At 36.8% G+C, this 16,307-nt stretch overlaps 1 protein-coding gene across 5 annotated transcripts in view; it reads right to left on the reverse strand.

Moving 5' to 3' along the window:
• LOC124638725 (uncharacterized protein DDB_G0287625) overlaps positions 1-16,307 on the reverse strand; it is a 28,603-nt gene that overhangs the window by 9,481 nt on the left and 2,815 nt on the right. Inside the window, exons 1-3 of one of the 5 annotated variants that reach the window (XM_047175771.1) lie at positions 9,939-10,685; positions 1,914-2,258; positions 1,311-1,340 (exon numbers count right to left, since the gene is read on the reverse strand). In XM_047175771.1, coding sequence (XP_047031727.1) covers positions 1,311-1,340; positions 1,914-2,258; positions 9,939-9,990 — 427 coding nt within the window. In that variant the 5' untranslated portion in view covers positions 9,991-10,685. Of the gene's footprint in view, positions 1-1,310; positions 1,341-1,913; positions 2,259-8,784; positions 8,865-9,938; positions 10,686-16,307 lie in introns of those variants that run through there. The other 4 variants (XM_047175772.1, XM_047175773.1, XM_047175775.1 and 1 more) reach the window with 4 other exon arrangements.

Here is a 16,307-nt window from a genome sequence, read left to right on the forward strand (position 1 = left end):
TAACGAACTTCAATATCTATAACAATGTTTAAATTCAGTAAAATATTATGTTATTTATGGTTTTTGGTGAGTTTCCCGTTGAAAAAGCGAACGTATAAGACACCTTCCGTATGTAAGGAAGCGCGAGCGAAGCGAGCGCAAAAATTTTTTAGTCTAAGGACATAAAACAAATCAAAATCACTGTAAATTAACAAAGCAAAGTCAAAAAGTAAGATATGCACAGAAAGGAAGTGCAAATGTATATGAAGCCGCGAGCGAAGCGAGCGCGATTTTTTCCTTTTAGAGTTTTCATGAAGTAAACATATCATAAAAAGCCAAAGTGAACAAAAAGCTATAAATGATTTAAATTCCTCAACAATTAAACAAAGATAAATTGTGATATCTGACATGGAGCCGCGAGCGCAGCGAGCGCGAATTTTTTTGCGGATGCAAAGGGTGAACCCGTCAAAATTTATAGGAGACGATCAAAGCGAGGGCGGCTTTTTCTGAAATTTTATTGCAAATCTACTCATCTATTATTAGTAAAAATAGTTTTATTACATAATTATGGTTTAATTTTGCCGCCCCCTAAATAGTGCCGCCCGGGGCATTTGCCCCAACGCCACGCTAAAGGTTGATCTTAAATCGTTTTTAATAATTTTTAATTTTGAAAATGATCTTTCAATACCTAGAAGTAACTGAAACCGGCAGTGTAAGTAATATTCTTAGCGCTATTGCTGTGTTCGGAAATATTGAAATCAAATCATTGGTAGAAAGATATTGTATTTTTTAAATATTACGTGATAAGTCGCTCGATTTGCCGCCCCCTAGGACGTGCCGCCCGCGTGCGGTGCACGCCTTGCACGCCCGCTTACGGCGGGCCTGTTCATGAACCATCCAAACAATCTTCAAAAGTTAATAAGCCAACACCGTTATAAGAGAATTAATCTTGTCATGTTATTATGATAACGAGAAAGTAATTTTAGTAATCTTTGTCTTTAAGATAGGACGTGACATTTTCAACTCACGAATATGACTTGAGTAGAACTTTAATGAACCTTTATAAAGGTACTCTGGCTCGGTAATAACGATGATGCACATGATAAAGATCAAAGAGAAAGATTAACTTGTCTCATCTCTGGCACAAAGCTTGTCTCGATGAATACAAAAACAAGTTGTTTTGTTGGAAACTGTACCTAAGCAAAGTATCACGAGCATGTATAATGCAGTAGTAGGTGTGTGGCTGTGTTAGTAAAACGTTCACATACAATGGCAAGGAGTCACAGTTAAATATGAATGGCAGGGAATATGTAAACCGTTCACCCACTCACCGGATTTAGCACCGTTCGCCGCGGTCAGCCCTTATTACCCACAACAACAAAGGAAACGTCAATATACATACTAAATATAAATCATGCTTATATCGAAACAATATAAACTACTTACTAATATAAAAATAAAGACTTTCACTACAACTCATCTACCTCAGTCAAATAAAATCATCAAAAAAGGTTCAATGTTGGGGTCATGCAAGTCAAGATCTGTAAGAGCATTTGGAAGGTATACTTGTTTAGATACAAAATAAAACGCAAGACTATGAGTAAAAAAAAAAACAAAAGAAAAATGAGTTAGTAAACCCAGAACCTTCAATCAATCCTATCTCATACAATACTAAACAACTTCGTACATACTACCTATTCAGATTTGTGGTCGATGACCCTGCATATGTATGATATTCCCCTAAAATGCCTAACAATCCATATTTGTTTACACATATTTAGACATACAATTTATTTTATTCCATCATCGTATTGTATCTTTTATTAAGCATGTGATACATCGACCTACACGCAGTAAGCGTCCTTATATGCATCTAAAAAGTTTTTAGCTTTGGGAGAGAATGAAGAGAAGATAAACAAGCAAAACAAACACACCTTCTCGCCTCTGTCTGGAGGAGTCAAAAGTTTTCCTTTTCTTCACCGTCATCTTTTCACATATCTTAACATGTTTCGCCAGTGACTGTGGGACGAAGGTCCGTCCGCAGACAGCACATGGCATAAGAGGCAGGGGCGCAGCTGGTTCTGGAGCGACCGGGGCCACGGGGTGCGTGGGCACCGGCGGTGAAGGCGGCGGCCCGGCTCGACTCGGCGGCGGAGTCCTGAGGATCGGCCGGAATGAATCATCGTTGGGGCCGGGAACCGGGGACGCCGCCCCCACCGGCTCTGGAGACGGTGAACGTGAAGACTTCGAAGAATGCTCTTGTTGAAGTTGCCGTTTGCCTGGAAAGAGGAAAAGGAGACAAATTTAATCAACAGTGTCAAGTAATTTCTTGTTTGGGTTTCGGGTTAGGCCTTTATGGATTGAGCTCGACTCTCGAGAGAAGAGTATTCCAATAAGATCATGTATCTGGTATGAAGATGACTTTTTGATGGTTCTCAATCCCAGAGAATGGCCTCTTGTAACAAAGAATATCGGTTTTAAAATAGACTAACTTCACAGACCTGCTCCTGAAGTGTTATTAAGCCATAGTCTGTTGATATTATTGCAGGTCTCAGATTACTATTTGAATTGACAACATTTTAAAGTTTAAGTACAAAGGTTTAACTATTGTCATGTCAAGTAAGGAGCGTTGAACCCAAGGGTAAGCGACCTCTAAACAGAATAAGGAATAAGAGGGCTTTGTCTTTATAAGTCCTACACAGACATTTTCGCGCAAGCGATTTTAGGTTAACATTCCCTTAGATTGTTATATCAAACAGTTTTAAGTTATAAAGCCACAAACAACACCCACTTAGTCAGTGTGACATCACATTACTGAAATGGGAGGGTTAAAATAATAACATCAAACGGTACACGAATGTTCAGTTAGAAACCTAACATAAAAGAAGACTTGTTAGTAATGAGGAATATCTGTTTAATGATCCTTATTTTGAAATTATGTAATTACGGTAAATGAAGCTTCATAATATAAGCATCGAAAGGTCTTTACAGTAAAGCAAAGGCAAAGGGCATATCGAATCACCTAGTGCATTATAATTTATACATCATTACGGTAATCTTTTAACTTTCACATAAATGACAACTTTGTTGCACTTAAAGACCTATTGATCGCCGATTCCTTAGTACCGTATCCGGATGGTGGCATATTTAATGTAACCGCAATGCAATACCACAAATCGTTCCTCTTGAGGTCGAAGAATTTTTATGTACGAAATATATTACGCCCAAAATATTGGTAGATCATCCATGTAGAACACGTAAAAATGTTCCCGCAGATTTCAAAGTCAGAAAAATAATGTAGACTTTACAATAAAAACGCAGTTTAAATTCAATCTCAATACGTTTAAGCCATAACAAATCGGAATACAAAAAGATTTTTTGCAAAACATTCATAAGCTAGATTCGTGACATAAGCAGTGGGTACCATTTCAAGGTTACACCAAAAATTCCTCGAGTGTAGCCGATAAGCCGAGGCTTGTGGAGTGGTTATTTAAAAATTGAAATACAAAAAAGCCTTCATTCATCGTCAAACTCATGCAAGGGCGAATAGCATGTAAACATGACGCAAGCCAGCGACCACAACCTCTATATCGATTAGTTCAATTACAGGCTAGGTCACGCAACCACCAGCTAAATAAAACTGTTCCCTAAATGTCGCCAGACGCTACAGCTTGAAAACTATGGCTCGCACACAGCTTACGAGTATCAAAAGAGCAAATTACTTGACAAAGGCACCGGTTAAAAGCAACGTAGGCGGGCGATAATGAAGAGGGGACACTTGACCTCAAACAACAGAGATAAAGGATAGGATGAAGCGATTTCATTCGTCCATTTTATCATCCATTATTATAATCCTTTGCAAATGGGTCGATACTATTGAATATAACAATTAAAATAGATGTTACGAGCGGTAATATTCAAATTGCGCAGCTCTGAGTGGAGAGACTAGATAATGCCTGGCTAACTTGCATTGCATGATCTGCATTTTTATAAAGTTCCTGCTGATACAAGAGAACAAGCCTTAAGGAATTACCATGTTCAAGTTCACTGCGGCTGCTAATTAATTCTACTATGTGGATGTTAAACGGTCGCTTCCTTTCGTAATCATATTCGTAAACGATTAATATTCCGGTTTCATTGATACGTCAACCGGTATTAAGGTTATGTGTAATCCATAGAGAACATATCGTTATAAACCGGTAGAACCCGACCAATAATTTTTATGTGGTTACTTGTCAATCGGATGGATGCTAATTTTGCTTAATTTCAGGTAATATAGAACATAAGAACCGGAGAGCAACGTAGGTGAATGTAAATAATAGGCAGGTATTATTTTTTACAGTCAGTTGGGTACCTAGAAGCTCAATGGTGTGGGAAATGGAATTGGTCATAATAAGTAATTGTTATTTTACTAACTGCTAACTGTTATCATAGCGTATGGATAATGATTGTTGGTCAGGTAAGGTCATCATTTGCCTAGCGTTTTCGGGTAAAGTCGATACTACAGCAATCTTTAGTCTACGTGTGGCTACAACCTGGCACCTATCAAGCCACTATGCTGAATGCCCTTCTACCTATATCGGGAATGAAAATAATGTGACGCGTACATTACTTGTAATAACAAATTGTAAAAGTGGTTTCACATAAACATATCTCAATCTAAGCCTGTTAACCCAAACAAAAGGTGCATTTTATGTGCAATAAATCATAAATACTATCGATAAGACGGGTTGCGGCCGGGTGGCTGAACTCGCAGCAGCGCAGGCGCATCCCGTTCGAGGGCATTCAAGTAGCACGCATGACTCGACTACTAATTGACTTAAGTCGGTCTCGGTAAAACAGTTCTCTAGTTTAAAATAGGAACATCTCGATAATTTAGGAGGAACCGGACGACTGCGGCCCGATTCAACTAATTTATTTTTGGCACCAATGGGTCGGTCTATGAGAAGGTTCTTTAAAAGAGCACACTCATCTTTACAGTTCAAACTTTATTTTAATAGATATGTATTAATATAAATGCTAATTAACTTTAGTCTCAAGAGCTCGTCGTGCATAAACAAAAACAGGCAATTATGAAGATAAATAAGTAATAGTACCTTTATAAATGATTCTACATTTGTAAATACAGCACAACATCACAGACGTTAAAACTTAGCATCCTCAATTCCAAGGTTAAATAAGCAAAAAATACGTATACTTAAAATTCAGAGACTGTCGAGGGAATTCACCAATTTTAACCTTTCCGAGAATATGTTCGCTGTTCCCAATATTAAAGAGCGTAAATCCTATATGCGGTACACGGTACATGAAGTGACGCGTGCCATGAACACAAATTGATACAGGTTTCATTTAACGTTGGGGCTGTTAACAAGCGGACCGCTGTCTGCCGGCGTACGGCCGTACACACACGTACTACATCAAAGGATTCAGTGCAAGTAATGAGCGGAAAGCAACTGATGAACTTCGATAAGGAATGCGGTAGAACTACATTTGCAGCTGTGAATAAAATAGCGTTTACAGCGATGAATCAAACTGCATGGGAAAACAGGAACAATGATAAGTATGCCAGTTAAATACACCGCAGCACTATGCATAGTTTTCCTAAAATAGACTTTACGTTATGTATAAAATGTCAAGCTAATCTACCATATCTTGTACGGCAAATATAATAGGCTAGTTTCCTAAAAAATAATAATTAGTCCGTCTTGTAGATTGTCCAAAATTAAGCGATACGTATTTTTTCTTTTTTAAATTGGATCAGAACTTGTTAAGATATAGCGTGTTAAAGTTGAGTGTGACGTCACAAGTTGCTACAATTTTCAGGACACTGTGACGTAAAAGGCCCCCACTCCTAATTTTTGAAGTGTATTATCTTTGTCATTTTATGTTTAATTAAAAAAAGAAAAAATACGTATCCAATATTTTTTGATTATCTAAAAAGCGGACTAAATATTATTTCATTATTTCGACCCTGGACACTACCCTATTGCAAGCACGGCGCGAGCCGACCTGAATACCTTCCACTATCGCGACGGAGGAGGAACCAGATCACATAAATTGTTTGATTTTGTATTAAGTTGCTAACAACCCTAATCACATTTTTGATAACAAGTCATGTTAAAGAGATCATAAATTAAATTGATTACCACGGTGGTTCGCCGTTTAAGCATTAGGGAAAGATCCTAGAAATAAATTGTGAATGTTTAGATTCCCTGGTAATGAAACACCAATTAGAGTCCGTAAGCGGCCAATAAGTTGCATTTATAGGAGGGTAGAACATAGGTAGCGAACGTGTCGAGTGAGGGTTAGGGTGACAGGTGCTTGTCAGTGCCTGGCACAGAATTTTATGCACGAAATCCGGAGGTGCTCCTATGGGGGGCATCGTCTTAGTAAAAGTTGAATGCTTTCAAGTTCAGTGTAAAGCAATATGCGTAAGATATAAGATTTCCAGAAATAGATCCGGATTGCTGTGCGCCATCTTTAAATAGAATGTTGGATAACCACTAATTAACTTTATAGTGCATCCAGACGAACCAAAGGCATGTAGCCTGCTACGTAAAAACGCACTTTACCTACAACATGCTTAATTATCTTGTGCTGGATTGTTCTTATTGAAAATCTTGGTATATTCGTCAGTAAAGATGTCCATAAGTTAGCACGTATTTTAGAATTGGTAAAACAAATTCATTAATATTCCAGCCATATCAACCAGCCGGATAACGTTCAACAGAATAAAATATTAAACTAAAGCCAATATTTATGATGAATCTATTAACACATGAAAAAACTGATTTACGAAAATTATGAAATTTTGGCTGTAAGAGACAAAATTGTTGTGTGATGTAATAATTTTCATTAGAGAAGAAAGCGTGTCTGTGCTATGAACTTTAATTATGAGCCACAAATCGCGTGAAGAATGCAATAAAGCACGAAATTACTTCCTATCTGAGCAAACATTGCGGTCGAAGATTACTTACATGGAGAAATATACTTTTTACCATTATAGCTTCGATCAAAATTATCGTGTCATGACGTGATAATTTACACCTACTGGCTCGTCCAACTTTGGAAAATATTGTGATACCCGAAGAGAATTCATGATTAATGGTCGTCCACTTGTGAAGACGAAAATCTCAATTGGAAACGACAAAGAGGGATATTACAGATTGCAGATTTTTTCGATTACATACTGAGACTACAAAACGGGTTTCGTATTAATGATAGCTTCGTGATCCAAATAGACTGGTAGTCCAGTTTGTTAAGTTCCCATCCACGCATTGTTCATCAATTTGCAGCGACTCACGAACTTGCTTGACATGGGAACGAAAGTGACCGGCAAGTTACATGAAAGAAATATTACAAGCGAAGCTTTAGAAATATCAGACACTTTCATACGAAAGGTTATATTGTAGTCGTGAGAATGACCGTATGCAAACAACTGGACGTACCTGTGCGAGATAACGTATGGGAGTTTACTCGGTTCGTTCACGCCTCTTACGTAAATAAAGGTCAAGCAAGTTCGGCCATACGACGTTTTGAAGAAATCTCCAAATTAGAGTAATATATATCTTCATTGAGTTCAGCGAGTTGTTTACGCTTTTTAGGTCCCTGTGTCAAATGTAATGCATCTTCCGTCAATCAAGCAGCTTTTAAAGAAATCGAGGTGTTACATGTGGCCTTTCATATTATATATTTTTTCAGAGCTGGACAGCTACAAATTAAGAGCAATCAGTGAAAGTATAATTAATGATAGGTCTATCTGAAGTTATTGCATCAATAAACAAATAGAAATCTGTATCTTCACGGCGTGTGGCGCCGTTGCGTTGTTCATTGCTCCGATTCCGTATCATAAGACGCTGATGAAAACTAATATCGTGATCTCAAATATCTTGTCGGAATTGTTCGAATGCGGTGATATCGTCGCGTCGCGGCGCAAATATTATGTTCCGAATTGAGATTTCACAATCGCGTTTTATCGAACTATGTGCACGAAGACTTCGAGCAGACTCATTGGATCAACGCGCCGTATCTGCCTGATGAACATAACTTTTAGCAATTGAATTTTATTGAATGTTAATTCATTACGCCTTATTGTAGCTTGTACAACAACGGGAGAAGTAAATAATAAGATTTTCAAAATTAAAACAATACAATGGGATGACGTAGTGTCAACTGACATTTGACCGGCCAACCTGAGAGACGTATTGTAGCTACCTATACAATTTATAATAGCCATAATGAATAGTTATTATTACTCATAGCCTGTAAGAAAAGTCGCAGCAATGTATTGTTGGTGTCATGCTTCTATACAACTTAAAGATAAATTAATAGATTTCATCTTAATAGGGGCATTGAAGAGTTATCTCAATAATTAAGAAAGTGATCTCGTCGGGGACAAACGACCAGTTACATGGTGTGAAATGTGCTTGGAGACAATCCCAAAGAAACGGGAGCTATCAGCTAGCTAGATCATATCAAACAATTTGTCGAGGAAAATGCGCTTACTGAAACTCCCACGGAAGCTAACGTAGACCAAGTCAGACAATAGGAACCTGCGACCGTATTTATCACAGTCGTCCTACTATTAAGACGGTAGATGTCAGAGTTAAAAGTGATTAATGACCAACAAACTAATCAATATACCTAACAAAAGACACACAACATAAACTTGTTCCTTGATTATAATAATAACGTTGAGAAGCCATTAAAAAGTAATTATATTGTTTAGACTGACTGCCTGCCGTTTCATCACAAAATAAATACACCAAATTGACAAAACATGCAAATAGTGAGCGGAAAACTTACTTTTTTTGCGGCGAATCCTAAAACCGCAAAGCATGATGAATAAAATGTTAAACCGCGGTAATATCCACACAAACAAGCAACACTGAGAACATTATCTTAAGCACTGAACTTAAAACACACAGTAAGCAGTTGGTTTCAGTATTCACAGTACGAGCACCACGTGCTTATCAGTATTGTTTTATGCCTAGACCAATAGTACCTACATGTGGTAAGTCACTGGTTGTGTTCAAGGTTTTTTCAACGAATGAGTTAATTTAATTTGTTTTTATCATCGTCGTTCCTTTCAATATTGTGGTTAAACAAGAATATTTTTAAAACTTGTTTCATTTACGAGTAATAATGTACTCGGGTTTTTGTTACTTATCAAAGATCAAATGACGTCAAGAGTAACTATTATAAACAACTTCGGGTAATTTTAAACTGAAATGACAGATAAGTAAGAACAGTATTGAATTTGTGTTCATTGACATTAGGTGAGCAAGTATGTCATCTAATAAAAGCTAGTAAACTTCCCAAGTGAAGCAAAGAAAAGGGCAAAGTTGAGGCTGAGCGACCGTTACAAAATCATTAAATGCACCGCCCATCTCTCACCCTACCAGTTCAAGATATTACCAGGCTTTTTATAATAGCATCGGCTCGTTTGTTGTAAAAATCAAAGAGCAGCAGCTGTACATCGCGAACAGGGTCACAATGAATGCAATAAAAAAATGTGACAGTTGCTCCAGCTGCGTACTTGCGCAAAGAAATGCCGGCTGACACTATTTCGAGTTACTCTTTAAGCGTTCAGACCAGTCAATATGCGAACGGCACAATTAAACATACAACGATAACTTATAATTAACGTGAAAATACAATCCAATGATCATTCACTATGAATTTAGAGAACGTAATTAGAAATTTAAAACAAAATTAGGAAAAAAGCAATTGATACAATTGAATGAATATTTATGGATCGAACGATGATTGCAATTGTTGCATGTATTTCATTTTTGCAAAGCACGAATTATTTATTAGGACGAGTTTATCGACATATTTTAGTCAATGATAGTCAATGGCTTAAAATGAAGTTATTTAAGAAATAAAAAATATTATTACCTAACTGTTAAGCCATTATAGTAATCTGTGCTTAAACTTGAAATAAAAACAATATTTACCTTTCTTGGAGCCAAATATCGACTTGAGCTTTGATAAAGTCCTCTTCTTCATTTTAGGGAATACTTCTTACAATGCTTAATTCTTTCCACAAGTGTTGTAGACATCGGTTTACAACCGACAGAAATACATTCGACACTACGTCCTAAAGTTTTTCAGACGATCTCGACTTTTTGCTCCTTTTGCCGCTCTTATTTCCGTGCTACGAAAATAGTCCTAACGCAACACTTGCATCGCCGCGCAGACGCATCACTCATACGTATATTACGTTTAAACACGAAACTCTTCACTTAATGTTTTTTGTAACACGCATAAAATCCCAACTGCAGAAAAAAAAACACTCATAACCTCATGTGTGAAACCGATTTTTTGCCAAAACAAACACATCCATTGCCCATTTTTGGTTATCTTTTAACTTATCTCACTCACTATCGATATAAAGTCTCACGTCATGTCAGGTGATAACGTGTTAAATATCTAAATTAAATATAAATTACGCGCACAGGTTTACGACTCGGGATCGAGCGGAGTACTGAAATCTTGAAAATTATTTCTTCCATATAAGATAATATGCAGTGATAGGCGTACCAATTCAAAGAAAAACACAATGGAGTTACACAACTTGCTGACCGCTCACGAGTATGGAACGGTACAACCACCGAGCAAACAAGATAAAACTTTCAGGCGGGAACCATCACTGTGACGCCTATTCTTGGTCGTGCTGCGAACGCAACTAAACACGCAGCGGCGCACGCGCAACACACAAGAATAATAGAGAGCTTGACCGGTATACGCTATACTGACACAAAAATTGACAAACTTTGAGTCCCCTTCCGTTTACAGAATCCCATTTCCGTCGGAATTCAATCAACCGGAGAAATGTATGGAACTCGTTAGCAATATTTGGATATACAGGCGACACAGCGCTGACAACACCGGAGGCAACGTATCCGCCGACTTCTTTTTAAAAATGGAATTTAACGAATGGCACTTTCGGGAAGAGCGACGATTCAAATCGGGATAATGGTCTTGGACTACGTATAAATCACTATGGGGTGCGAATGAAAAAAAGATATCGAGTTGTTCGGGTAGGGAAAGAAGGACAAAAGACGTGGAAAAAAAAGGATTCGAAGCTCATATGGGAAGAATACCGTACCTAGTAAGATTTGTGGGAACCTTGCAATATATTTTTTTTTATAAAAGATAACTCATTTAATAAATAAATCAGAGATTCAGGATGTAATTTAAAAAATGTTTTCTATAGTTATTGACACTAAGCGAAGAATACTTTTGTTTTAAAGACTCCTGTCCGTAATTACGACGACGACTTTAGATGCGACGTCGTTAACGGAAACATAATGCATCCTCTTTGAACCACCGACTAAATTGGTCCTGTTGAAAATTGCTTCCTTATTTTAGGCACATTATAACGAATTTATTATTGGTACAATGAAGAGGACGCGTGACTAGACAAATTCAGCTTGCGTCATTCTGGCCTGTTAACGAGTTACATTGACCCTTTGCAGAATACACTCGTAATTTCTTTAAAATGTAGCATACCATGTCAAAGCTTTTTGTCGATTACATTCTCTACGCACGGCTTGTTTGCCCAGACTCCCATTTCGCAAAACAAACATGGTTGTTTATTCCGTGAAATATGCTAAGTCGTAAACGAATCATACATAGTTGTGACACAGTTAGCATATTCAGTGTTTGTTTGGGTTTACTTCATCCGACCGACGAGGAGTGCCACTTGCGAAATAACGTTCACACTGTAAAACAATTTACAAACCACATTCGACATGATACTCAATTGGTTAACGATGAAATGTGTAGTAGTGTATAGGGCATGAATAATTGCTCTATTGCATTCTTCTGGTTATACTTACATAAGCGTTACAGAGTTTGGTTTCTGACGACCCAAAAAAAAGAATTAAAGATGTTTTGCCAAAAATCCTTTCACATGGTGCGGTAAATGATCCTTTCACATGGTGCGATGAATTTATATCCTTCAACTTCAGATTATTCGAATGAAGAAGTTTTATATCAAATCGGCTTAACCAAAGTAGGAATGATAATAGGTTATTATTGTAGCATGGTTGGTGGACCACGGAATAGGTCAACCGCGCCAGGCTTGACGAGAGAAAAGGAGGGAGAGAGTATAATAAATTCATTGCCGATTTCTGAGAGCATAATGCTCGAACAATCGCACGCAATGGTGCGCGTCCAACCGCTGTCTCACACTTGGTTGCGCATCCTGACATATCCACATTTTTGGAAGCCTCGGATGCGACGGTCGTACTAATCACAAAAAAGTAAGAGGCACAGTCTGTAAACATGCGAATCATTTAAAATTAGAAAGCAAGATACAAGATACCAGTTCCTAAATGCATCAGACATCAATTAACAATCTTGTTATCTCTTAAGTCATAACTTATAAGAGGTGTATCAAATTTTTTGCGTGATTTACATGTAAAAATTACAGTCTCTTTGGCTTGTATAAATCAAGTATTGAAAAGTCCAATCCAAGAGATTTGATTACATACATTAGACATCAGGCAAGTCTGCAACCGAGTGAATCAAGCCATTCGGACGTGTAACATAATATGAATGTACAATTTTAAACTGAGATACGATCATGCTTGGACACATAACGCTAAATGTCACAGTGAATTTTATTAAATACGTAGGCAGAGGAATTCAACGGAACAAAATGCTAAACTTGGCAATAAAGTTAGCTAAGAAATACATTTTTTAAACATAAATAGCGTACATAGCATAAATAGGCAGCCTACAATTATTTGTCAAGAAAACTAAAACACGCAAAAGAATATCCCGTTTTGATAAAAGTATGATTTCATACGGTTGCACAAAGAACGGGAACATGTGCCCAAAACGAGCCATTCAGTTGATTCACATGGCCGAAACGAGAACTCGTCGTTATACGAGTAGTCCTCACTGAACCTGTTTATGAACCATTACTGTCATTTGACACTAAAACAAGGAACTGACGTAACTGACTCACACGCACGAATCTTACTCCCGACGAATAAAACAATAGACTCGTTTCACAACGAACCCGAAGCCGATAAGACTTTCGTTAACACTCGTTATATAATACATGTTAAAAATAAGACGGTTAGATTGACAAGGATCACTGCGAAAGTAGCAACTGGATTAAATATAGAAACCTTATTTTAGTTGACTCCATTCTTAGAAGTCGCATAGTTTATTCATGATAGAGCAATGCCAGAGTTCCAACACTGCATGTTATAACGAAAATCGACGACACGTTTTATCTTTGCATCTTGCTTCAACTTCAAGAAGGCGTCAAGTGATTGTATAACTTGTCGTGCGCATAAAATATTGTCTCTATTGATATGCAGTATATCAGAAAGATCAGTTAGTTTACTACGTTACACAATGTTTACCTATAGGATTTGTAAATGTATATATATATTTTTTTTTTTATAGTAAACAATATACACTTAATAAGTTAACAAGTCACTGATATTTACATAGCCCAAGGTTAGCTGCATTGAATGTAATACTTTATACGACTATCTGGACAGGATGGAGCTTAGATATAAGTTAAGTGTCGATGTTGGCAGATATGACGATACAAGCTGAGCTCATATTGAAGGGCATGGCAAAGTTAACACGAATGATGTCGTAACAGAATTAATTTACTCGCATATAGTCAATGCAACAGGTGTCCGAAAATGTGTGTGGGCTGCTGTTTTTATAAGAAAATTAAAGCAACGTTTATTTCGTTAACTATAGCTCATAGGTATTTAAGTTCGTTATAAAACTTTTTATCGACGAGGAAAGTGGCCGTTGAAACGAAATGGTCTCATCTGAACAAATTGCCTGACAAAGAGAAATAGATACACGTTAAGTTTATCATGCTTTCGTGTACAGATGACTCGCAAACATGCTGGTAATGGTTAAGACGTGACTTCTATTTGCGAAGTGACAAGCTGCATTGTATTTGTTGCAATAAATATTCGATTAGAGATCGAAACATGACAAGAGTCGGCAAATGCATTTAACTTCAAAATGTTACGTGAATGAGATGTCAACTGAGGTAAACTGACTAGATCGCCTGTCAACGAATTACATGCATAGGTTACATACAGGTACAAATAATGACTGTTGACTTTTGATCTTAATAAATTATGAATAATAAATGATCAAAATGTGTTCTTTTACACAACCATCGGCATACCATTTGGTTATACTCTGGAAAATTTACGAAAGCAGAAATCTACATTTCAGGTGTAGGTACTCAAAATACATATTATGACATGACACGCTAATTTCACAGCCATTTCCATCAGATTGATGATATACAAACTTGAAGCGCCACATAGATAAGATTTTTCCACGACATCATGGAAAATGTAACCTTGATTTGATATTTTTACATTACATTAGTGGCTATAAAAATAAGTACTTCTGAGTATTAAAGAATGAGTATAGATACGGTTCACGGAAGGGAATGTCGGTCATAAGAAGGGAATGCATGATTGATGATGCTAATTTCCTATTGATCGACATCGACTTGCTTTTTTTATTTGCGTAAAGTAGACCGCAAGCTCGATTTTTAGGAATAGTGGGTATGAACCTCTTTGCTAGAATCATTATCAGGCCTATTTACAATATTCATGGAAATTACGATCGGTCAGATATTTAAACAGAGATCAGTTATTTAAACCATTTCATGATATTTGAGAAATATTTCGGGTTTCTGCTACCGATTGCTTTTCTTTCCTGTATTCTTGCAATTTATTTATTCCGCCAACATTTGAAAAGGAAGTGCTCTATCTATAATTAAATAATATTTGATAAGAGCTATTGCGATGTCATTGCACTGTTTATTAGCGGAACGATGAGAGAATTTTTCAATTGCTAGCACTCGCATTGGAGTCTGGACTCAATCGCTTTTGCTTAAATGCAAATGATTGAGTCTCATCTGCACACAGATGGCGAAATTAGTCCACGAATCATAACAATAAATATCAATAGCTCAGAGTAAATCTGCATTAAAATTATTCATTGGCAGCACATGTGTTTAATGTCAACATACAGATCATAAATTAACTCTCATACTTTTAAACGAGTTTTCTTTTGATTGTGATATGAATGCAATATGTTTATAGCCACTCAAAACGAGTATCATGACCTTCGGTACATTAAAGAACGATGACCACAATACAAAAAGCTGATCGACTCTGCTTTAGAGTGGGCGAGCGCCATGGAGCCCACATACAAAAATATTTGTTGTTCGCGCGTGTCTTACGCCTTTGGCTTTATATCCGATTAGGTTATTAGTGACAATATGATCTCATTCAATACCACAGATTAAGAATTTAGAGATTAGTCTGATTCTATCACTTTCACTTGTGAGTAATGAAATTCGGTCCATTGTCGATATATTTTCACAAACCATGACTAAGCCTAAATGTGGTTTGAAAACGTATTGTAACATTTACGCAACCTACAACCATTGATGGTCGGCTAACTAAACACTTTGATAGAGATCTACACAGTCTTTAATTTGACAGAAGTATGAAATCGTTTTGAATGCTACAGTGTAAAGCATAAAATAGGAAAATTTGACAGAAGTATGAAATCGTTTTGAATGCTACAGTGTAAAGCATAAAATAGGAAAGTAAATTGAAAGTTGTTTCGTCTGTGCAAAGACAAAGCTAGATGATATTTGTGAGATTATGAAAAATAAACGCGGTAAATGATCGACGATAAAATGTATTGATCGAAAAATTTTACTCAATTTAGATTACAGTTTGTTTTACTGTTAGAAATTGTTTTCCATATAGTCCGTGGGAGTTGGATTATCTACCTGGCTACACAATTACTTGCTAATAATGAGGATATTCGTACGTTTGGATATTCGAAAATCTTCCACCCTTATGACGCTACATTATCCCTGATTTATATAAACTATATTTTATCCCAATCTATGGAACTGCGAATATGTCGAAGTTTGAAGAATTTCCACAGCCATAACAAAATCAGTCAGTATATTGTTTGCATACTGCAATCCATTTCGGAATCAATTAATTTTCTAAGTATTCCGAAGCTCTTCATCTATTTATATTATATGATAAAAGTTTGTTAAGTGGTCCGAAGTTTTCGAAGAATTTTCGATAATGTAAGGAAGATATCAAGATACATAATTATATATTCTCTCAGTAACCTCAGTTATATGAACTCTAAGTTTAATTAGGATAGCATTGAAACGTTTGCCCTCAAACATATAACAAGCCTGAATGATGATCAGGAAAACGTTGCCTATTTACTCTTTTACAATAAAACGAACCAAGACAAACTTGTTAATTGCCATAAAT

This window comes from Helicoverpa zea, chromosome 18, assembly GCF_022581195.2.
Source record: "Helicoverpa zea isolate HzStark_Cry1AcR chromosome 18, ilHelZeax1.1, whole genome shotgun sequence".
Classification (NCBI taxonomy): domain Eukaryota; kingdom Metazoa; phylum Arthropoda; class Insecta; order Lepidoptera; family Noctuidae; genus Helicoverpa; species Helicoverpa zea.